We start from the raw sequence: 25876 nt of genomic DNA, 5'->3' as shown, positions 1-25876 counted from the left end.
AAGCAAACTTCCGACTTCAACTGTACTTGTGTATTGATTTTAAGAAAGGCATTGATGTTTATGGTTAGGTACATTAGTGCAACGACAGTGCTTTTTTCACAAATGTGCTTGTTAAATCGTCACCCGTTTGGCGAAGTAGGCTGTGATTCGATAATCAATGCGGTGCCTGTTAATTTATTTGCAACGCAGGACAAGCTAGTTAAACTAGTAATATCAACCATGTGTAGTTAACTAGTGATTATGTTAAGATTGATTGTTTTTTATAAGATAAGTTTAATGCTAGCTAGCAACTTACCTTGCCTCCTTGCAGCACTCGCGTAACTGGTGGTCAGCCTGCCACGCAGTCTCCTCGTGGAGTGCAATGTAATCGGCCATAATCGGCATCCAAAAATACCGATTGTTATGAGCACTTGAAATCGGCCATGCCGATTAATTGGCCGACCTCTACTCTGCATGCTTCGTCTGAAGTGTCGGGACAAGTTGTAGTCTTTCAAGACAGCGATGCCCTCTTTGCACACAGCTTTCCCTAATACCGCAACACAGAAATATTTCGATGTCCACTCTTGCTGGAACACCCTACATTCGTTGTCTACTTTCCTTATCTTTGAAAAATTTGTTTTGAGCTAGCTACTATTTGTAACTGATGTGTGTGTCAGCCTGTCAGTCACTGTCTGTCCTCGTGTAGTTGTTATTTATACGTACCTTCAAAAGAAATATCCCGCAAGCAGTGTGAGTTACATCATTACACAATGGCGAGTACTCATTGAGCTTTTAATTTGAATAACAAATACGTTTTTCTAAACTTTACTATCGCAAATGTTATGTTATCTGAGCATGATTCCGCTGGCCACTTTGAATCAGGTCGTGGGCCGCATATGGCCCCCGGGCCAGCCATTGCCCAGGCCTGGTATAGAGCTTGAGGTAGTCACCTCATACAAGGACTCGGGAGTATGGCCAGACAGTACACTGTCCTTCTCTCAGCGCATATCAAAGCTGCAGGCTAAAATTTAAATATAGACTTGGTTTCCTCTGTAGTAAATCGCTCCTCTTTTACCCCAGCTGCCAAACTAACCCTGATTCAGATGACCATCCTACCCATGCTAGACTACAGAGACGTAATTTATAGATCGGCAGGTAAGGGTGCTCTCGAGCGGCTAGATGTTCTTTACCATTTGGCCATCAAATTTGCCACCAATGCTCCTTATAAGAGACATCACTGCACTCTATACTACTCTGTAAACTGGTCACCTCTGTATACCTGTTGCAAGACCCACTGGTTGATGGTCATTTATAAACCCCCCCCCATCTGAGATATCTATTGCAGCCCTCATCCTCCACATACAACACCTGTTCTGCCAGTCACATTGTGTTAAAGGTCTCCAAAGCACACCCATCTCTGAGTCACTCCTCTTTTCAGTTCGCTGCAGCTAGCGAGTGGAACGAGATGAAAAAAAAAAAAATAATAATAAAAAAAACTCAAACTGGACCATTTTATCTCCATCTCTTCATTCAAAGACTCAAACATGGACACTCGTAGTTGTGGCTGTTTCGCGTGATGCATTGTCGTCTATACTTTTTTTGCCATTTGTGCTATTGTCTGTGCCTAACAATATTTGTACCACGTTTGTGCTGCTACCATGTGTCACTACCGTGTTGTCGTCATGTGATGCTACTGTGCTGTGTGTCTTAGGTCTCTCTTTATGTAGTGTTGTCTCTTGTAGTGATGTGTGTTTTGTCCTACATTCTTAATACCAGCCCCCCTCCCCGCAGGCATCCTATTGCCTCTTGGTAGACAGTCAATGTAAATACATTTGTTCTTAACTTCATTGGGATAGGGGGCAGCATTGGGAAGTTTGGATGAAAAGCGTGCCCAGAGTAAACTTCCTGTTTCTCAGGCCCAGAAGCTAGAATATGCATATAGATTTGGATAGAAAACACTAAAAGTTTCCAAAACGGTTAAAATAATGTCTGTGAGTATAACAGAACTCATATGGCAGGCAAAAACCTGAGAAAAATCCAACCAGGAAGTGGGAAATCTGAGTTGTCTTTTTTTTCCTTTTTTTTAAGTGATTGTCTATGGGGTCAGATCGCACTTCCTAAGGCTTCCACTAAATGTCAAGAGTCTTTAGAAAGTTGTTTCAGGCTTCTATTGTGAAAGGGGAGAGAATAAGACCCCTCAAAGCAGGTGGCTCAGCTGAAAGCCTTTAGTTGTTGCGTGCAAGCTCCGTTCCCTTTCTAATGACAACAGAATTGTCCGGTTGGAATATTATTGAAGATTTATGATAAAAACATCCTAAAGATTGATTATATACATCGTTTGACATGTTTCTACGAACTGTAATGGAACTTTTGACTTTTCGTCTGGACTTTGTGCTCGCGCTTTGTGCATTTGGATTACTGGACAAAAACGAACAAAAAGGAGGTATTTGGAGAAAGATGAACTTTATCGAACAAAACAAACATTTATTGTCTAAACATGGAGACCTGGGAGTGCCATCAGATGAAGATCAAAGGTAAGTGATTAATTTTAACGCTACATCTGACTTTTGTGACACCTCTCCTTGGTTGGAAAATGGCTGTATGGTTGTCTGTGGCTAGGCGCTGACCTAACATAATCGCATGGTGTGCTTTAGCCGTAAAGCCTTTTTGAAATCGGAAACAGCGGCTGGATTAACAAGTGCATCTTTAAATCGGATGTACACGGCTCAAAAAAATAAAGGGAACACTAACACATCCTAGATCTGAATGAATGAAATAATCTTATTAAATACTTTTTTCTTTACATAGTTGAATGTGCTGACAACAAAATCACACAAAAATAATCAATGGAAATCCAACTTATCAACCCATGGAGGTCTGGATTTGGAGTCACACTCAAAATTAAAGTGGAAAACCACACTACAGGCTGATCCAACATTGATGTAATGTCCTTAAAACAAGTCAAAATGAGGCTCAGTAGTGTGTGTGTGGCCTCCACATGCCTGTATGACCTCCCTACAATGCCTGGGCATGCTCCTGATGAGGTGGCGGATGGTCTCCTGAGGGATCTCCTCCCAGACCTAGACTAAAGCATCCGCCAACTCCTGGACAGTCTGTGGAGCAACGTGGCTTGGTGGATGGAGCGAGACATGATATCCCAGATGTGCTCAATTGGATTCAGGTCTGGGGAACGGGCGGGCCAGTCCATAGTATCAATGCCTTCCTCTTGCAGGAACTGCTGACACACTCCAGCCACATGAGGTGTAGCATTGTCTTGCATTAGGAGGAACCCAGGGCCAACCGCACCAGCATATGGTCTCACAAGGGGTCTGAGGATCTCATCTCGGTACCTAATGGCAGTCAGGCTACCTCTGGCGAGCACATGGAGGGCTGTGCGGCCCCCCAAAGAAATGCCACCCCACACCATGACTGACCCACCGCCAAACCGGTCATGCTGGAGGATGTTGCAGGCAGCAGAACGTTCTCCACGGCGTCTCCAGACTCTGTCACGTCTGTCACATGTGCTCAGTGTGAACCTGCTTTCATCTGTGAAGAGCACAGGGCGCCAGTGGCAAATTTGCCAATCTTGGTGTTCTCTGGCAAATGCCAAACGTGGGCTGTAAGCGCAACCCCCACCTGTGGACGTCGGGCCCTCATACCACCCTCATGGAGTCGGTTTCTGACCGTTTGAGCAGACACATGCACATTTGTGGCCTGCTGGAGGTCATTTTGCAGGGCTCTGGCAGTGCTTCTCCTGCTCCTCCTTGCACAAAGGCGGAGGTAGCGGTCCTGCTGCTGGGTTGTTGCCCTCCTACGGCCTCCTCCACGTCTCCTGATGTACTGGCCTGTCTCCTGGTAGCGCCTCCATGCTCTGGACACTACGCTGACAGACACAGCAAACCTTCTTGCCACAGCTCGCATTGATGTGCCATCCTGGATGAGCTGCACTACCTGAGCCACTTGTGTGGGTTGTAGACTCCGTCTCATGCTACCACTAGAGTGAAAGCACCGCCAGCATTCAAAAGTGACCAAGACATCAGCCAGGAAGCATAGGAACTGAGAAGTGGTTTGTGGTCACCACCTGCCGAACCACTCCTTTATTGGGGGTGTCTTGCTAATTGCCTATAATTTCCACCTGTTGGCTATTCCATTTGCACAACAGCATGTGAAATGTATTGTCTATCAGTGTTGCTTCCTAAGTGGACAGTTTGATTTCACAGAAGTGTGATTGACTTGGAGTTACATTGTGTTGTTTAACCTCTTACATCTAGATGTTCCGAAAAACGTAAATTTTTCAAACATATGACTATTTTACACCATTTTAAAGACAAGACTCTCCTTTATATAACCACATTGCTTTCGTTGTAAAGCCTTTTTGAAATCAGACAAAACATTAGATTATGTCAGGAGAGTACCCAGCCAGAAATAATCACACCCATTTTTCAAGCTAGCATATAATGTCACAAAAACCAAAACCACAGCTAAATGCAGCACTAACCTTTGATGATCTTCATCAGATGACACTCCTAGGACATTATGTTATACAATACATGCATGTTTTGTTCAATCACGTTCATATTTATATCAAAAAACAGCTTTTTACATTAGCATGTGACGTTCAGAACTAGCATACCCACCGAAACTTCCGGTGAATTTACTAAATTACTCACGATAAACGTTCACAAAAAACATAATTATTTTAAGAATTATAGATACAGAACTCCTTTATGCAATCGCTATGTCAGATTTTAAAATAGCTTTTCGGTGAAAGCACATTTTGCAATATTCTGAGTAGATAGCTAGCCATGATGGCCGGGCTATTTTGACACCCACCAAGTTTGGCACTCACCAAACTCAGATTTACTATAAGAAAAATTATAAGAAAAATTGGATTACAGTTCTTCGTCAGAATGCACTCCCAGGACTTCTACTTTACACCAAATGTTGTTTTGGTTCCAAATAATCCATAGTTATATCCAAATAGCGGCATTTTGTTCTTGCGTTGAAGACACTATCCGAAGGGTGACGCGCCGGCGCATATCGTGACAAATTTCAAAATATTCCATTACCGTACTTCAAAGCATGTCAAACGCTGTTTAAAATCCATTTTTATGCGATTTTTCTCGTAAAATAGCGATAATATTCCGACCGGGGGACGTTGTTTTCGTTCAAAGAGTGAAAATGTAAAATGGACTCTTCACGTGCACGCGCGCACCCGTGTCATTGTTCTCAGATCGACCACTATCCAAATCCCCTACTGTTTTTCAGCCAGGGACTGCAGAGTCATCATTCCCCATTCTGGCGCCTTCTGAGAGCCTATGGGAGCCTTAGAAAATGTCACGTTACAGCAGAGATCCTCTGTTTTCGATAAAGAGGCTATAGAAGGCCAAGAAATGGTCAGAGAGGGCACTTCCTGTATAGAATCTTCTCAGGTTTTGGCCTGCCATATGAGTTCTGTTATACTCACAGACACCATTCAAACAGTTTTAGAAACTTTAGGGTGTTTTCTATCCAAATCAAACAATTATATGCATATTCTAGTTTCTGGGCAGGAGTAATAACCAGATTTAAATCGGGTACGTTTTTTTATCCGGCCGTGAAAATACTGCCCCCTATACTAAACAGGTTAAGTGTTCCCTTTATTTTTTCGAGCAGTGTATAACACTTGTATCTTTCATCAATGTTTATGAGTATTTCTGTAATTTGATGTGGCTCTCTGCATTTTCACCGGATGTTTTGTTTGAGACGATGCATTTCTGAACATAAAGCGCCATTTTCAAAATGAGGTTTTTGGACAAAGATGAGTCCTGGGAGCTTAGTGATACATTTTAATGCTATTTCTGACTTTTGTGACACCTCTCCTTTGGAAAATGGCTGTATGGTTTTCTGTGGCTAGGCGCTGACCTAACATAATCGCATGGTGTGCTTTCGCCGTAAAGCCTTTTTGAAATCGGACACTGTGGCTGGATTAACAAGAAGTCTATCTTAAAAATGGTGTATAATACTTGTATGTTTAAGGATTTTAATTATGAGATTTCCGTTTGAATTTGGCGCCCTGCAATTTCACTGGCTGTTGGCGAGAAGGTACGCTAGCGTCCCGAACAATCCCAGAGAGGTTAACAGTTTAATTATTACCGGACATCAATATGGTACAGTTGATCTGTGTCAAAACCGCATATTGTTTTTAATACAGACATAGGCTACCTCTCCCAATCTTCACAACAAATTTGTCAATATGACTTGACCATGATAACTGACTATCCAATGCTAGGAGTTCAACTTCTTCAACGGTTTAGGGCAAAGAGAATGCTTTGAACCAAATACAATTGCTTTTGTTTTAGATGTATTTCAGAACAGTTTATTACCCATTCTGACACTAACTGTAACTCCTTGCTAAGAGTCTCAGTGCGCTCACTGGCTGTAGGTGCTGATGTGTAGTGTGCAATCGTCAGCATACAGTCATTTTAGCTTCTTCTAAGACAAGTGACAAATCATTTGTAAAAACAGAAGATTAACTTGACTTTTTTCACATTTTGTTACATTACAGCCTTATTCTAAAATGGATTAAAAAAAAATTTCCCCCCTCAATCTACACACAATACCCCATAATGACAAAGCAAAAACAGATTTAGACATTGGATATTTCCATTTTTTATTTATATATTTTAAAAAAAAGTCAATTTAAATATGTATTCAGAACCTTTACTCAGTACTTTGTTGAAGCAACTTTGGCAGCGATTACAGCCTCGAGTCTCCTTGGGTCTGACACCACAAGCTTGGCACACCTGTATTTGGGGAGTTTCTCCCAGTCTTCTCTGCAGATCCTCAAGCTCTGTCAGGTTGGATGGGGAGCGTAGCTGCACAGCTATTTTCAAGTCTCTCCAAAGTTGTTAGATCGGGTTCAAGTCCGGGCTCTGGCTGGGCCACTCAAGGACATTCAGAGACTTGTCCCGAAGCCACTCCTGTGTGTTCTTGGCTGTGTGCTTAGGGTTGTTATCCTGTTGGAAGTTGAACCTTCACCCCAGTCTGAGGTCCTGAGTGCTCTGGAGCAGGTTTTCATCAAGGCTCTGTACTTTGCTCTGTTCATCTTTCCCTCGATCCTGATTAATCTCCCAGTCCCTGCCACTGAAAAACATCCCCACAGCATGATGCTGCCACCACGCTTCACCATACGGATGGTACCAGGTTTCCTCCAGACGTGATGCTTGGCATTCAGGCCAAAGAGTTCAATCTTGGTTTCATCAGACCAGAGAATCTTGTTTTTCATGGTCTGGGAGTCCTTTTGGCAATCTTCAAGCGGGCTGTCATGTTCCTTTTACTGTAGAGTGGCTTCCGTCTGGCCACTCTACTATAAAAAGGCCTGATTGGCAGAGTGCTGCAGAGATGGTTGTCTTTTTGGAAGATTCTGCCATCTCCACAGAGGGAACTCTGTCAGAATGACCATTGGGTTCTTGGTCACCTCCCTGACCAAGGCTCTTCTCCCCCAATTGCTCAGTTTGGCCCGACAGCCAGCTCTAGGAAGAGTCTCAGTGGTTCCAAACGTCTTCCATTTAAGAATGATGGAGGACATTGTGTTCTTGTGGACCTTCAATGCTGCATAAATGTTTTGGTACCCTTCCCTAGATCTGTGCCTCGACACAATCCTGTCTCGGAGCTCTACGGACAATTCCTTCAACCTCATGGCTTGGTTTTTGCTCTGACATGCACTGTCAACTGTGGGACCTTATACAGACAAGTGTGTGCCTTTCCAAATCATGTCCAAACAATTTAATTTACCACATTTCTAGAAACCTGTTTGTGCTTTGTCATTATGGGGTATTGTGTGTGATAGATTAAATCGTTTTTTCCCCCTCAACAATTTTAGAATAAGGCTGTAACGTAACATAACGTGGAAAAAGGGAAGGGGCCTGAATACTTGTCGAATGCACTGTATCTGATGCTAGAGAAGCTCCCATTGAAGAATACTCATTTCTACTGGATAAGTAACTCTCCAACCATGTGATGGCAGATGATGTAAAGCCATATCAAGTGAGTTTTCTCAATAACAAATTATGATCAATAATATCAAAGGCTGCACTGAAATCTAAAAATACAGCTTTTAGCCAGTCAGTCAGTCATCGGAGTCACTGCAGTACAAGTTGAAAGTCAGTAGTTTACTTATTAGAAAATAGCATTGTATTTGTTCAAAACAATTTTCTCCATTAGTTTACTAACAACAGGTAGCAACTTGATTGGGCGGCTGTTAGAGCCAGCAAAGGGTGCTTTACCATTTTTAGGTAGTGGAATTACTATAGCTTCCTTCCACGCCTGTGGATACACACAATCCTTTAGGCTTTTGTTAAAAACATGACAAATGTTCAATATTCTCAATAGTTTGCCCATCTCAGTTGTCTATACCTGGTGGCTTATTATTGTTGATGGCTAACAATTGTTTTTACACACAAACTTGACCAAATTCAAAACACCAATCCTTTGAATATTGAAGATCTAATAATGACAGTAAAACGGTTCAAATGTCATTTCAGTTCTCAGTTTGTCCCATTTACTAGTGAAAGTAATTGAAATTGTCTACAGTTGCCGGAGAGGAAGGAAACCGATCTGGGATTTCACTATGAGGCCAATAGTGATTTTAAAACAGTTACAGAGTTTAATAGCTGTGATATGAGAAAACTGAGGATGGATCAACATTTGTAGTTACTAAGCCTAAATGACAAAGTAAAACGAAGGAAGCCTGTACAGAATATGCATCCTGTTTGCAATAAGGCACTAAAGTAAAACTGAAAAAAATGTGGCAAAGAAATGTAATTTATGTCCTAAATACAAAGTATTATGTTTGGGGCAAATCCAACACATCACTGAGTACCACTTCATATTTTCAAGCATGGTGGTGGCAGCATCATTTATGGGTATGCTTGTCATCGGCAAGGACTAGGGAGTTTTGCACAAATCCTAGAGGAAAACATGGTTCAGTCTGCTTTCTTACAGACAAATTGACCTTTCAGCAGGACAATAACCTAAAACTTGGCCAAATCTACACTGGAGTTTCTTACCAAAATAATTAATGTTCCGGAGTGGTCTAGTTACAGATTTCTGAAATCGGCTTGAAAATACATGGCAAGATTTGAATGGGCAATGATCAACCATCAACTTGACAGAGCTTGAAGAATAAAATGTAAAAAATGTGCTCATTTTGTACAATTCAAATGTGCAAAGATCTTACAAGAATTATCCAGAAAGACTCATAGCTGTAATCGCTGTCAAAAGGTGCTTCTACAGAGTATTGACTGAGGGGTATTTATTAGATACACTACCAACTGTTGGGAGATTAGGCCTGGCTCGCAGTTGGCGTTCCAATTCTTCCCAAAGGTGTTCGATGGGGTTGAGGTCACAGCTCTGTGCAGGCTATTCAAGTTCTTCCACACAGATCTCGACAAACCATTTTTGTATGGACCTCGCTTTGTGCACGGGGGCATTTTCATGATGAAACAGGAAAAGGCCTTCCCCAAACTGTTGCAAGCACAGAATCGTCGTTAATGTCATTGTTTGCTGTTGTGTTAAGATTTCCCTTCACTGGAACTAAAGGGTCTAGCCTGAACCATGAGAAACAGCCCCAGACCATTATTCCTCCTCCACCAAACTTTACAGTTGGCACTATGCATTCGGGCAAGTAGCTTTCTCCTGGCATCTGCCAAACCCAGATTCGTCCATCAGACTGCCAGATGGTGACCCGTGATTAATCACTTTAGAGAATGCGTTTCCACTGCTCCAGAGTCCAATGGCAGCGAGCTTTACACCACTCCAGCCGACGCTTGTCATTGGGTATGGTGATCTTAGGCTTGTGTGCAGCTGCTCAGCCATGGAAAGCCATTTCATGAAGCTCCCGACGAACAGTTGTTGTGCTGACGTTGCTTCCAGAGGCAGTGTTGCAACCGAGGACAAACGCTTCAGCACTCGGCGGTCCCATTCTGAGCTTGTGTGGCACACCACTTCGCGGCTGAGCCATTGTTGCTCCTAGATGTTTCCACTTCACAATAACAGCACTTTCAGTTGACAGGGGCAGCTCTATCATGGCTGAAGTTTGACCTTACTTGTTGGAAAGCTGGCATTCTATGACGGTGCCACGTTGAAAGTCTGAGTTTTTCAGTAAAGGCCATTCTACTGCCAATGTTGGTCTATGGCGATTGAAATGGCTGTGTGCTTGATTTTTACACCTGTCAGCAGTGGGTATGGCGGAAATAGGGTCTCCACAAACATTTGTATACAGTGTATCTATTTCATTTTTCAATACATTTCTAAAAACATGTTTTCACTTTGTCATTATGGTGTACTGTGTGTAGTTGGGTGAGATGATTACATTTAATCCATTTTGAATTCAGGCTATAACAAAAATGTGGAATAGGGGTGTGAATAATTTCTTTAGGCACTGCCTTTGGCTTTCCTTGTTATCATTTCTGATTCAGAGGGGTTGGGTTAAATGTGGAAGACATTTTGGTTGAAAGGATTCAGTTATGCAACTGACTAGGTATCCCTTTTCCCTTAAAATGTTATGATCACTAGAACTGATATTGCTTTAACCAAGTGGGGGAACTAGAGACCATCATGTTTAACAAGACATTGTTACTGCTGGAAACCCACCTGATCCTGCAGGTCGTAACTGTCGTGCAGGAGCAGGCTGAGGACGTAGCGGGTGTAGATCATGGCATCGATCCCGCACTTCTCCAGCTCCTGGCCCAGCCAGCTCTGCACTGGGCCCAGCGAGTGGAGCAGGGACATCTCAGAGGTGGGCAGGGGGCCAACTGGGGGGTGGGTGCGCGAGAAGCTTACAGGAGCAGGACCGTCGCTCACTGGACGCATGGGAATCTTTAGGTGTTGACCATTCTGAGGTGGAGCGGCATTGTGACAGGTGGATGTGGAGGGGCAGTAGTGGGGCGGTGCGGAGAGAGGCCCTACTGCCCTATCTGAAAGGGGGGTATTTACTCCAGCAGGACGGACAAGAGGGAGTCTACTTGCAGAGACATGTAGGGGGCTGTTTTAAAAAATATATGTTTTATTGCCTTGAGCAAGTAGGGATCTTTACTCGTCAGGCATGGCTTTAACTGATGAAAGCGATCAGCTGCTTGGCAAAACACTTGACGTGTTTGCGCATCAATCGGAGGGGATCATGTTGGGCTGCGGCTCACTCCACCGGCACAACCTGAAAGAGGAAACAGACTTGCGTCACTTCTCTGTGTTGCATTTAAAATGTTTCACAAGGTGTGTTCTGTTAAACCATGATATAGGCCCTAGACTTAGAAGACTTACAAAGAACACAAAGCAGTTTCTCACAACATACTTCAACATAAAATGGCTTGTTGACCTTGTTCAATTATTGGTTACTACAGGCCTCATCTCCCACCCTGCCCAAGTCCATATCTACAGGCTGTCTGTCCCCACAGATGGTTTTTAAAAGAGCAACTGCTCCTAAAAACAAACGTGTCATTTAGAAAATAGTCTGTGGCATCGATATGAGTCGGCAACATTTATTATACTGTCAAAATTGACTACAAAGTGTAAATAGGATAATTTTGGTCATAAAGTCAGTCTTGTTCATAACGGAGTTGTGAGACTTGTGGTCGTGACGTCATCACAACGTAAATTAAGGTTGGGTTTGGTTTCAATCCTGCCCACATGACAACAGCTGGCAGCACACAAGTAATCATTAATTTGTGCTCCACTCAACCTGATCATAATGCCCTATGGGGCTAGTTAGAGACCATCAGTAAATTACACAATGTACATGGGACAATACGTTAACTCCAATAGCTCCAAATTTCAGTGGCCTTCAAATCAACTATAACATTTTAGAAATGCATATTAAAAAATGTGAAAGCATTTAATGAGTAACCTAAAAAAAAAAAAGTTTTTTTAAAAAGTCAGCATTTTCACAGTCCCCATCTAACCCCACTAATTGGTTAAAGGATTTGGCTAAGTCTTCCCAGCTGCGAACACACACACACAAATCAACTTGCGTTTGAATTCAGTCATGGCAGCTAGCATTTATTAAATGAACCAAATATTAAACAAGTCCCAATCAAGAAGTTCAGACACCCTTTACAATGTGTTCCACTAGCGCCAGCTGCCAGCTGTACAACCCGGTTACACACACAATTTGAGGTTACGGTAATTGGCCAGGCCAATGTACACGGGGGTCATAAAAGGGGAGATGACAATTCTGTTTGTACACATGTTTACATGGATATGATAATTAATAAAACCTATTTGAAACCAGCCATTACCCTTCGTTATTATCAAGGCATTTCATTATTATTCAAGGTATAAAGTAAATATTTAACAAAATGCCAGGTTGGAGAGGATGTGTCAAATTTTTGTAATGACAACATTAACAGAGTCAAAATTAAGATATGCCTACCTTGTCTTTGGCTTTTCTGCATTATATTTTCTTTATGCAGATCCTATTTCGACGCACAAAACCATTCAAACGAAGTCTGATGGGTTTTCTCCCACTTTTATATTTGTATAACCTGCTGCTGCGGTCATTCGACCATTCTTCAAAGCAAGGATGCTGTAATGTGAGAAATAATGTAGCCTAAGCTACTGAAAATAGACCTGTTACAAGACTAAATCATGACAGGAGCGTTTGATTCATATTTAAACAAATTGAGTCCAGAAAGATTCCAAAAGTAGCCTGTCTGAATGGACATAGAGTTGAAGTCGGAAATGTACATACATTTAAACTCAGTTTTTCACAATTCCTGACATTTAATCCTAGTAAAAATTCCCTGTCTTAGGTCAGTTAGGATCACCACTTTATTTTAAGAATGTGAAATGTCAGAATAATAGTAGAGAGAATGATATATTTCAGCTTTTATTTCTTTCATCACATTCCCAGTGGGTGAGAAGTTTACATACACTCAATTAGTATTTGGTAGCATTACTTTTAAATTATTTAACTTGGGTCAAACGTTTCTGGTAGCCTTCCACAAGCTTCCCACAATAAGTTCAATTTTGCCCATTCCTCCTGACAGAGCTGGTGTAACTGAGTCAGGTTTTGTAGGCCTCCTTGCTCGCACACGCTTTCAGTTCTGCCCAGAAAAATATCTATAGGATTGAGGTCAGGGCTTTGTGATGACCACTCCAATGCCTTGACTTTGTTGTCCTTAAGCCATTTTGCCACAACTTTGGAAGTATGCTTGGGGTATTTGTCTATTTGGAAGACCCATTTGCGACCAAGCTTTAACTTCCTGACTGATGTCTTGAGATGTTGCTTCAATATATCCACATCATTTTCTTTCCTCATGATGCCATCTATTTTGTGAAGTGCACCAGTCCCCCTGCAGCAAAGCCTCTCCCTTTTTCCTCCAAACATAATGGTCATAATGCCCAGACAGTTCTATTTTTGTTTCATCAGACCAGAAGAAATTTCTCCAAAAAGTATGATCTTTCTCCCCATGGGCGGTTGCAAACCGTAGTCTTTATGGCTTTTTTGGAGCATTGGCTTCTTCCTTGCTGAGTGGCCTTTCAGGTTATGTCGATATACGACTCGTTTTACTGTGGATATAGATACTTTTGTACTCGTTTCCTCCAGCATCTTCACAAGGTCCTTTGCTGTTGTTCTGGGATTGATTTGCACTTTTCGCACCAAAGTACGTTCATCTCTAGGAGACAGAACGCAACTCCTTCCTGAGTGGTATCACGGCTGCGTGGTCCCATGGTGTTTATATTTGCGTACTATTGTTTGTACAGATGAACGTGGTACCTTCAGGCGTTTGGAAATTTCTCCCAAGGATGAACCAGACTCGTGGAGGTCTACAATTTCTTTTCTGAGGTCTTGGCGGATTTATTTTATTTTCCCATGATGTCAAGCAAAGAGGCACTGAGTTTGAAGGGAGGCCTTGAAATGCATCCACAGGTACACCTCCAATTGACTGAAATTATGTCAATTAGCCTATCAGAATCTTCTAAAGCCATAAGATCAGTTTCTGGATTTTTCTAAGCCGTTTAAAAGGCACAGTCAACTTAGTGTATGTAAACTTCTGACCCGCTGGAATTGTGATACAGTGAATTATAAGTGAAATAATCTGTCTGTAAACAATTGTTGTAAAAATTACTTGTGTCATGCACAAAGTAGATGACCTAACCAACTTGCCAAAAAAATAGTTTGTTAACAAGAAATTTGTGGAGTGGTTGAAAAACGAGTTTTAATGACTGCAACCTAAGTGGATGTAAACTTCCGACTTCAACTGTACAGGCCTACAGAGAGAATCAGAGAACGTACAGGCACACTCTGGGTGCTTTTACGGGGGTATGTCAGATAAGAGCAAATATTGCTACTTTCCTTTACCTTAGGCTTTCTGAAAGTAGGCTACAATATAATGAATTGACAAGGACAGGGTTCGTACAAGGACTTTCAAGTACTTTTTCAAAGCACTAATATTTATTTTCAAGGACAATCAATTTGTAATAGTTCCTATTATGCAATTGTTTCTAGTCGCCTCCAGATGGCAGTATATCACCACAACCTCATGAACAAAAAAAGAAAACTCTTACAAGTTCTACTCAATAATAAGTGTTTCACTACATACAGGAGTGGTAAGTCAGTACTGATGTTAGCTGATTTACGAACTGTAACTCAGTAAAATCTTTCAAATGATTGCATTTATATTTTTTGTTCAGTGTATATAATACTAAATTGTCTTTATATTTCACTTAATTTTAGGTCCCACAGGCTGTCCCAACACATAATGACAAAGGGAATTCTGACATTGTAAAAGGCCATTAGTTTACTCAAATGTATCCTATACCCATTTGAAGAGAAATAAGTTATTGTGTTTGATAAGATTAAAGATTCTCTTAGTGGAACCTACTTAAATTGTAAGGGACCCCAAGTACTACTAACCTCTCTCTCTCTCTGCATCTCATTTGCAGCCTGACTCACCAGTGTCTCACTACTCTCTGTAAAGAAAATGTATTTTGTTATGAGAACTTATAGTAGCACTTCTTGATTATAGCTAGCTTAATTTCAGTGAACTACTCTTGCTGGGGTCAGGCTCCATTCAAGGTTAGCTTCTAACTTCCTCCTTCTAGCTAGCCAGCTAGTTATTGCTAGCTACCTGGCTAACAGCCAAAGCCATTGGCCTACCTAGCTATGGTTAGCTAGACATCCAACTGAAATATCAGCAACTATTTACCAGTTGTACACCCATTCTCTGAGAGGGGGGGTTGTTTGGGGGATGTCTGACACCGCAGGAGTTGAGGGTTGTTAAAAAAATTCCCACTGTCAGCAGCGTCTCTCTGCTACTTGCCACTGTAGGTCTGGGCTGATGTAGTTAAGCTGAGAGGTGAAACTGTCGTGGGAATGGTTTTCCCGTGGTGAATGAATGCGCTGCTAACAAGGCAAATCCAGGGGAGCATACATGAATCATTCAGGATTCCACTCGTTTGCAGAGGCAGGCGCGATTAGAACTCAGATCAAGAAGCCTACCGAGCGTTGATAAATGCTGGGAATGCAATAATAAGTTGGTAAACGATAATTAACTAAATAAACAAAAATGAGTCAATTCTATTTCACAAACAATAGGTGCATAAACAGCATTTTCCTCCACTGAATCCCTGGTTGGGTCTGGCAAAACCCATTCAAACGTCAATATCCTGCAGGCAAAACTGAATCTACATTTGCCAGGCATTTTGGCTGTCGATGTGATGTTTTGCAGCGCCTAATCAGTCAGTTCTGTACCTGCCTGACTGAGTGGAATGAGCGAGCTCGCCTGGCAACCAGAGCACGAAACACGTGAGGAAATAAAACTTGGTAGTCTGCCTGGAAATTAATTTGCAAGACCAATATATTTTTCATATAAACATATTTGATCATTTTCTGTTATCCTCTCATTTTAATAAAAGTATTTTTCAATCACCAGCTTGAGAAAATGTTAGATTTTCAAGGTATTTTAGTACTTGAATTTCAGAGTGCCAAATTCAAGTACTTTGAGCACCTCAAGCACCGAGTGCGAACCCTGCAAGGAAAGTATTAAGGGGACAGCTATGCTATAGTATTAAGATGAAATTGGCAATCATTAAAATAGAAACAAACAAACGCAACATTTCTATAGCCTATTTATTAGTGACGACGATTATTGAGGGGGAGTGTTGGAAAGATTTTTCAAATACTGTGAGGAACTATTAGGAACTAATAAAAAATAAAAAATGACTTTGTTGACTTGCCGTGCAAGATGAAAAAAAAAAAATGAAAAAAGTACTTTCCTTTATTTGACATTAGCGAGTAGCAGACCAGGTACTTCCATGCGTGCTCAAGATGCGTGCTCTGTCAACATTAACAGGACAGAGGAACCAGACACATGCCAATTGCTCAAATGGAACGTGTAAATGGTATGAAATAACCCAAAACTTGTTTCTCAAAAGTTTAGCAACTTGTGAACTTTGCAAATAACATTTCCACTCAGAATGAGAATGGTAAATTACTGTAATCAATATATGCAGTAACAGAAAATTATGGGTCGTTGTCCTGTTGGAAGGTGAGCCTTCACCCCAGTCTGAGGTCCTGAGCGCTCTAGAGCAGGTTTCCATCAAGGATCGCTCTGTACTTTGCTCCATTCTTCTTACCCTCGATCCTGACTAGTCTCACAATCCCTGCTGCTGAAAAACATCCCCACAGCATGATGCTGCTATCACCCTGCTTCACCGTAGGGATGGTGCCAGGTTTCCTCCAGACATGACGCTTGGCATTCAGGCCAAAGTTCAATCTTGGTTTCATCAGACTAGAGAATCTTGTTTCTCATGGTCTGAGGGTCTTTAGGTGCCTTTTGGCAAACTCCAAGCGGGCTGTCATGTGCCTTTTACTGAGGAGTGGCTTCCATCTGGCCACTCTACTATAAAGGCCTGATTGATGGAGTCCTGCAGAGATGGTTGTCCTTCTGGAAGGTTCTCCCATCTCCACAGAGGAACTCTAGAGCTCTGCCAGAGTGGCCAAGGCCATTCTCCCACGATTGCTCAGTTTGGCTGGGCGGCCAGCTCTAGGAAGAGTCTCAGTGGTTCCAAACATCTTCCATTTAAGAATGATGGAGGCCACTGTGTTTTCGGGGACCTTCAATGCTGCAGACATTTTTTTGGTACCCTTCCCTAGATCTGTGCCTCGACACAATCCTGCCTCTGAGCTCTACGAACAATTCCTTCGACCTCATGGCTTGGTATTTGATCTGACATGCACCGTCAACTGTGGGACCTGAAATAGACAGGTGTGTGCCTTTCCAAATCATGTCCAATCAACTGAATTTACCACAGGTGGACTCCAAGTTATAGAAACATCCTAAGGATGATCAATGGAAACAGGATGCACCTGAGCTCAATTTCTAGTCTCATAGCAAAGGGTCTGAAAGCTTATGTAAATAAGGTGTTTATTTTTTATCAATTTGCAAAATAAATACATTTACATTGTCATTGTGTGTAGATTGCTGAGGAACTTTAATTTTAATCTAATCAATTTTAGAATAAGGCTGTACCGTAACAAAATGTGGGAAAAGTCAAGGGGTCTGAATACTTTCCAAAGGCACTGTATATGATATTTTCTAAGATATTGGTCTACTGATTTAATAAAAATTTTGACAATGGAGTAGTCAACTGCTGCTTTCTGTGTAGCAAAGCCAATGATTAACACCTGCCACATTCATACCTGTATTGAGATAGTTGAGAATATGCCTCTTAAAAAGGAGGCTTGAAGCCTGTTGAAGTCAGCAGACTATTATTTAAGAAGAAATCTGTGGGTCAGTTGAACCTCTCTGGGCTAGGCGGGACGAATTCGTCCCACCTACGTAACAGCCACTTTAAGCCTGTTGCGCGATTTTCAAAACCTTCAAAATCCTATTACTTCAATTTCTCAAACATATGACTATTTTACAGCTATTTAAAGACAAGACTCTCGTTAATCTAACCACACTGTCCGATTTCAAAAAGGCTTTACAACGAAACCAAAACATTAGATTATGTCAGCAGAGTACCAAGCCAGAAATAATCAGACACCCATTTTTCAAGCCAGCATATAATGTCACCAAAACCCAGAAGACAGCTAAATGCAGCACTCACCTTTGATGATCTTCATCAGATGACAACCCTAGGACATTATGTTATACAATACATGCATGTTTTGTTCAATCAAGTTCATATTTATATCAAAAACCAGCTTTTTACATTAGCATGTGACGTTCAGAACTAGCATACCCCCCCGCAAACTTCCGGGGAATTCGCTAACATTTTACTAAATTACTCACGATAAACGTTCACAAAAAGCATAACAATTATTTTAAGAATTATAGATACAGACCTCCTCTATGCACTCGATATGTCCGATTTTAAAATAGCTTTTTGGTGAAAGCACATTTTGCAATATTCTAAGTACATAGCCCAGGAATCACGGGCTCGCTATTTAGACACCCGGCAAGTTTAGCACTCACCATAATCATATTTACTATTATAAAAGTTTGATTACCTTTTGTTGTCTTCGTCAGAATGCACTCCCAGGACGTCTACTTCAATAACAAATGTTGGTTTGGTCCAAAATAATCCATCGTTATATCTGAATAGCGGCGTTTTGTTCGTGCGTTCCAGACACTATCCGAAATGGTAAAGAAGTGTCGCGCGCATGGCGCAATTCGTGACAATAAAATTCTAAATATTCCATTACCGTACTTGCAAGCATGTCAACCGCTGTTTAAAATCAATTTTTACGCCATTTTTCTCATAGAAAAGCGATAATATTCCGACAGGGAATCTCCTTTTCGGCAAACAGAGGAAAAAAATCACAAAGGCGGGGGCGGTCGGGTCACGCGCATAAGCCCAGAGTCCCTTGATCGACCACTTGAGAAAGGCGATAATGTGTTTCAGCCTGGGGCTGGAATGACGACATTCTGTTTTTTCCCGGGCTCTGAGAGCCTATGGAAGACGTGGGAAGTGTCACGTTAGAGCAGAGATCCTTAGTAAAAGATAGAGATGGAAAAGAAGTTCAAGAAATGGTCAGACAGGCCACTTCCTGTAAAGGAATCTCTCAGGTTTTGACCTGCCATTTGAGTTCTGTTATACTCACAGACACCATTCAAACAGTTTTAGAAACTTTAGGGTGTTTTCTATCCATATGTAATAAGTATATGCATATTCTAGTTACTGGGTAGGAGTGGTAACCAGATTAAATCGGGTATGTTTTTTATCCAGCCGTGTCAATACTGCCCCCTAGCCCTAACAGGTTAAACTTTGTCATTTATAAAAAATAAAACAAACTGCAATTCAGAGTTGCAAACACTTCTTGAAATTATTTCAGTAATTTAATGTCTCTCTCTCTCTCTCTTCTCAACACAAATGGACCAGAACTTAATTGAGCATCGGTTCTGTTTATTTTAGTCCATTAGGCAGGGGAACGATGTGAAGAGCAAATGGAGATTGAACTCATTTGATTGGGTGGCCTTCTAGTCTCAATAACAGATGCACGTTATGGGTTGCCCATTATAGGCATCAAAAGGGCAAGATCGAGAGCTTTACAATTGGTGGCCATAGGTATATACCCATGCAAAACTATTTCATACAGCAACACGATTGGTCAACTCAGTACATAGTTAGCATCCAATAGAAAACTATAAACAGACATTTTTTACAATGAAAGCTAACGTTAGCTAATTCGCTGACACTTGCTAGATCCAACATCTTGCTCTGAACAGAGGGCGCACGCAAGTTGGCGGTCATTGTTGATGCGTTTTTTTGGTAGCTGCAGGAATTATTGGATTTCCTCACCTGAATAAACCCCCGTATGAATATGGTTTAGTTTACAGAAGTAATTGATTACTTTCTGCAAGTTATTAACCTCTAAAACGATTAAGTTAGCGACAACACTAGATAGCCAGATCAGCTAGCTAGCTCAAAAACTAGCTTGTCTACAGTACATGGAAACTTCCACGACCAGAACCAAAATAAAAGAAATGGAGAAATCATCATATGGACAATTAACAGCAAAAGATGGTATGGTTTTGGGTACTCCTCTTCAGAATGTAAGTGTGGGGGCAAATAAAGTTTTGGGTGGTGAAATTTTGGTGAGCACGGACAACAATGCTCACAACTTGCGTCCATCCATTCACCAGCTCAGGCCGTTACCTTAGGCCAGCACTCCAGTCAAGCCCCAGGGGAAAAAGGGGGCATGTCACTTCTTGAAATGCAAAACAATATTGTGATTATTTTGACAGCAGAGATGAATGAAAGGGAAAATAGCTTGGAGGACATGGTTAGGGAGAATACAATGAAAATTGAGGCCATCAATTTTTTTTTTGACTTAATCTTTGGAGAAGTGAAAACCCTCAAATGACATGAAGAAAGTGGAAGTAATCTTGCCAGGAAAATGAAAAAAAGGTGGCTGAACTCGAGCAAAAGGTGAGGCTCCATGGATTTCCAGAGCAGGTGGGTGAGGACATCAAATGCAGATTTGTTGACATCTGTGGAGCTGTCATTCTCGAATCAAAAGTCAAACTTCAGGAAAATGTTGACATCGTTCATCGTTTGGGAAGACTCAAGGATCAAGACAAGAGACTGAGGACAACCGTCATCCGGTTTACCAACAGCTCTACATGGGATCTTCTCTGGAGGCGAGCAAAAAATTGCGAGTTCCTCATCATGCAAAAATTCAGGATCACGGAGGATCTGACCTCAACGGACAAAATGACATGAGAAACTGTGGCCGATGATGGCTACAGCTCGAACGGCAGGGAAAACAGTACTTGTCTATCAGTGCAAGAGTGATCATCGATGGGAAAGAAATGCGGCCAAAATAGAACATTTGAGAGAGCCAGTCTAACTCGGATAGAACTGGTAGGCCTAAACACAGACTAATTGCCAAGTGAAAAGCAGCTTTTTATTGTAAAGAAATTACAAACACTTGAATGAGAAAAGACTGACCTGAAAACTTGTAAACTAAACTAAGGGTGAATAACTGCTTATTGTAAGGTCTACACAATGCCTCCCCCTTGTGGGAGTAAAAATAATTTGGTAACTTTATGACCAGAATTACTTTTTTGTTGGAGGGGTTAATAATGGGATGGAAATCATTTTGAGTTACATATCCTTAGGAAAAGCTTATATTGGCATAACAAGGTCGTTGGTTGAAGTTTGTCTTTATCTCTTTGTTCAATTAATGTCAGGGGTATTTGTAATTTACTCAAACGTAAGGCTATTTTCCTGTATTGCAAACGGTTTAATGCAGACTTTTACTTTCTGCAAGAGACTCATGCTTGTTCTTCCGATCTAGCTTTTGGGTAAAAATTAGGGATGCACCAATATGACATTCTTGGCCAATATCCAATATCCTTGCCAAAAAACCTGATACCGATAACCGATTAATACAAAAAAAAAATTAAACGCCCTTTTAAGCATTCTAGCACAGTTAAATAGTTAACACACACACACGGGCGCAGCGGTCTAAGGCACTGCATCTCAGTGCAAGAGGCGTCACTACAGTTCCTGATTCGAATCCTGGCTGTCTCACATCCGGCCGTGATTGGGAGTTCCATAGGGCGGCGGACAATTGGCCCAGCTTCGTCATTGTAAATAAGAATTTGTTCTTAACTGACTTGCCTAGTTAAATAAACGGTTACACACAGACACACCAAAAAGTTGTCATTTACGCATGTCCCCATTACCAGTAAAACATAATCAAAACCTATTTCTTTCACTTACTTGTTGTGCGGTTTCGTTGTTCATTTGTTCAGTCGTTTCATTCTCAACCAGGATTTCTATGGAACGCCGTTAGGGTCTTTGACGTGTAAAATAACACAATTTGGCGTGTCAAATAAGCTTGTTGACCAATCAGGATCTGAATATGACCGCATGTCACATAATTTAACGCGTTCATACATTTTTTACATAGTTATTACACCATCCCTCGTATTTCATATGTCACAAGGATTCATTGATACGTATGCTATGATGCCAGTAAAGTTGTCACGTGCACCTACAGTGCTGGTCATTAAAAAAAAGCTAGCTAGCTCATGGATGCAAACAATGTTCTTCCCCAAAAACATAGCAAAAACATAGCAAAATGACACAATCTGTTTCAGTAGCTATAGATGGCTAGCTAACTATAGCTAAGTGTCATCATCTAAAATAACCCTAATTTATAATAGAGTTCTTATTTGATTAATGGTGGCCGGACCCATCTATGTAAAGCTTGCCACAATAAGGATTAGCCACAATAGTGGACTTTGCGGTTAGCATTCAAAATAAAAGAATGGCATAATTCTACTAATGTTTTTATTAAGGAATATTTATGCATCCAACAAACAAAACAACCGGATATTATTTCAAGAGATTAAGAGTTGAGTGTATTTCAGGATATCTAAATTAATTAAAATCTCCACCTAATGTGATGATTGACAGATATGCCCCTCCTAACAGATCCAATATTGTTAATCCTGAGTTTAATAATCTATGTCCTGGTCTTGGATTAGTCGATATTTGAAGATCTAAATATCCTGATAAAAAAAAGACGTCACTTGGAGTAACAATGACATGCATGTCCAGACAGTCAAGAATTGACTTACGGTTGATTTCTAATTCATTAGATAACACTGTAGTCAAGGTATCCATTGAACCATCAACTCTTACTGATCATAAAGTTATTGTCTTTAAATATTAATGGATCTGAATTTAATAAACCAAAACGGAGTTATTGGAAACTCAATAGTAGATTGTTGGAAGATGATCATTTCAAGATGGATGCCAAAGATATTATACAAGAAAAGCCCAACTATTTAAGTCTTATGGAAAATATTGGGAATTAATGAAGTATGGAATCAGACAAACAGCCATGATGAGAGGCAAAGAAATAGCTGAACTTAAAAGATTGAGGGAAAATAAAATTGTTCAGGAAATACTTTCTCTAATCTCTATGGAGGACCTTGATGAAGAAGGAAAGGGTCAGTTATTTTCTTTACAACTAGAAATGGACCAAATGTATGAAGAGACAGCAAAAGGGGCATTTGTAAAATAAAGAAGGAGATGGTTGGAGGAAGGTGAAAAAAAAAAATTATACTTTTACAATTTAGAAAATAATAAAAATCTGAATTTACTTCTATTCATAAGCTTAAATATAGAGGGCAAAGAAAATGAAAACCCCAAAGACATTTCAAAATATGTTTCAGAATACTATGGTAATCTTTACAGCAGTAATGCCTGTCCTACTAGTGACATATCTGCCTTTCTAGACTCTGTCAAAGACTATGCAAAATTCATAGATGAAGACTTCCAAAAGTCTTCTGATGAATTTATTTTTATGAAGAAAAAAAAAAGAAAAAAATATCAGCAAGTTAAGAGAGAACACATCTCCAGGGAATGATGGCCTTATTAGTGAATTCTATAAATATTTTCAGGAGGATATTGTTGAATTTATATTTAATGTTTTTAAAGAGGCACTTGATTTAGGGGTCCTGCCTGTTTCTATGACACAATGACTCATTTCTGTAATCCCCAAACCAAACAAAGATCCTATGTTAGAAAATTGGAGACCAATCACATTAATGAAAAGCTACTTGCTTTGAAGAAAAACGTTTTAAAAGTATTGAGCAAATCATTGATGATACCCGGTCTGGTTTTATGAAGGGCAGACATACAGTGCTGTGAAAAAGTATTTGCCCCCTTCCTGATTTCTTATTTCTTTGCACATTTGTCACACTTAAATGTTTCAGATCAAACAAATTTAAATATTACACAAAGATAACTGCATTTTGTGTTTACTGGGGTTTTTAAGTGATGATTTTATTTATTAATGGAAAAAAGCTATCCGAACCGTCATGGCCCTATGTGAAAAAGTAATTGTCCCCTAAACCTAATAACTGGTTGTGCCACCCTCAGCAGCAACAACCATCAGCAAGTCATCCAGGTCCTGCCTGAAGCAGCAAAGCAGCCCCAGACCATCACACTACCACCACCATGTATGACTGTTGGTATGATGTTTTTTTTCTGAAATGCTGTGTTACTTTTACGGCAGATGTAACGGGACGCGCACCTTCCAAAAAGTTCAACTTTTGTCTCGTCAGTCCACAGAATATTTTCCCAAAAGTCTTGGGGATCATCAAGATGTTTTTTTTGCCAAAAGTGAGACGAGCCTTTATGTTCTTGCAATTACTTTGTCACAGGGCCATTTAGGTTTAGATAGCTTTTTTCCCTTAATAAATAAAATTATCACAAACTGTATTTTGTGTTTACTTGGGTTATCTTTGTGTAATATTAACATTTGTTTGATGATCTGAAACATTGTGTGAAAAATGTGCAAAAAAATAAGAAATCAGGAAGGGGCAAATACTTTTTCACAGCACTGTATATGTAATAATATTTGACTAGTATTGGACTTGATAGACTACAATGAGCACAGTATGGAAGACAGCTTTATTTTATTTGTAGACTTTTACAAGGCTTTTGATACAGTTGAACATTATTTTCTTTTTGAGACTCAGATTTTTTTAGTTTTTGGTCAATATTTTCAAATTGTAACAGCACTGTTCAATTATCCCATGGAACTTCAGAGATTCGACGCGGAATTAAACAAGGATGCCCAATTTCTCCTTTCTTATTGGTCACACAAGTTATGGCACTTCATATCAATAAGGATAGTTTTAGGGGTATTCAGATACAAGATAATGAGAAAATGTTCACAATTAGCTGACGACACCACCATTTTGTTTTTTTAAAGATCACAACAAAGTTCTTGAGTGTATTAATGCCTTCTCACATGTACCTGATTTATCTCTGAATATTAGGGCGTGAATTATTTGCCTTGAAAAGATGTGACTTAAACTCAGTATGTAATATCCCTGTAAAAGATTTGATCACATATCTTGGTATTAAAGTTAGCAAATATCAGAACTAAAGGGACAACTTAAACTTCTGTCCTGTTGTAGAGAAAATTGGAAAGATATTTAACTCCTGGTTATTAAGAGATATTTCTTCAGCTGGACATCTGAAGGTCAGTCCAGATTAGCTTATACATCCCTTGCCTTGGATGTTCCTCTGTCAGTAACTAAAATGGTTGAAACTAAATTATTTGAACTTCATATGGAGGGACAAAAACTCATTATTTAGGAAAAGCAGTAATATGTAGAACTCAAAGTGAAGGAGGGTTGAATGCTCTGGATTTTAAAACCTCTAATATAATCTTTAAGATCAAATGGATACAAAACTATTTAAAAAATAAGGATTGCATTTGGAATATAATCCCTAATTTAATATTCCAACAAATTGGTGGTCTAGAATTCCTACTCAAATGCAACTTTGATGTGGGTAAGATCCCTATTAAGCTTGCTAACTTTCATAAACAAGTACTTTAACTTGGAACCTCATGTACAAACCATAATTTTACCCCACATAGATATACAATCTGGAAAAATAAAAACATAAAATACAAAAACAAGTCTTTGTTTTTCCAGAACTGGTTTGACAACAGCATTATCTAGGTTAAACAATTATTGAATAATGATGGACAAGTATATGATTATCCAGAATTCCTGAGAACACACAATGTTACATTCACTCCTGAGGAATTTCAAATAGTTTTAGAGCTGTCCCTAAAAGGTGATATTCTTCTTTTAGGAGAATATAACAATAGTCCAGGTGAAAATGTTGAGGATTTTGTAGCCTCAATACAGCTAGAAAGGAATTTACATTTTAAACTATAAATGTAATAATAACATCTATATAAGAAAACTGTCAAGACGTTACTATTCACTCTGCTAACATTTAGTGGAACGCAGCCCTAGGACAAATGAACTGGAACAAAGTCTCGTTGTTGTCTGGCAAATATTGTATATCTATTAAGGTGAAAGAAGTATAGTTGAAGTCGGAAGTTTACATACACTTCGGTTGG

The 25876-nt window shown here is 40.2% G+C and overlaps 1 protein-coding gene across 4 annotated transcripts in view; it reads right to left on the bottom strand.

The window, feature by feature from the left end:
- The window catches only part of LOC106577488 (uncharacterized protein KIAA0232), a 100485-nt gene that overhangs the window by 29110 nt on the left and 45499 nt on the right, over window positions 1-25876 (bottom strand). For 3 of the 4 annotated variants that reach the window (XM_014155517.2, XM_014155515.2, XM_014155518.2), the window contains exon 2: window positions 10615-11173. In XM_014155517.2, coding sequence (XP_014010992.1) covers window positions 10615-10833 — 219 coding nt within the window. In that variant the 5' untranslated portion in view covers window positions 10834-11173. Of the gene's footprint in view, window positions 1-10614; window positions 11174-14875; window positions 14947-25876 lie in introns of those variants that run through there. The other variant, XM_014155516.2, reaches the window with a different exon arrangement.

This window comes from Salmo salar, chromosome ssa18 (genome assembly GCF_905237065.1).
Source record: "Salmo salar chromosome ssa18, Ssal_v3.1, whole genome shotgun sequence".
NCBI classification, from domain to species: Eukaryota; Metazoa; Chordata; class Actinopteri; order Salmoniformes; family Salmonidae; genus Salmo; species Salmo salar.
The sequence above is the reverse complement of the archived record's forward strand: the minus strand, read 5'-3'. Positions and strand labels throughout refer to the sequence as shown.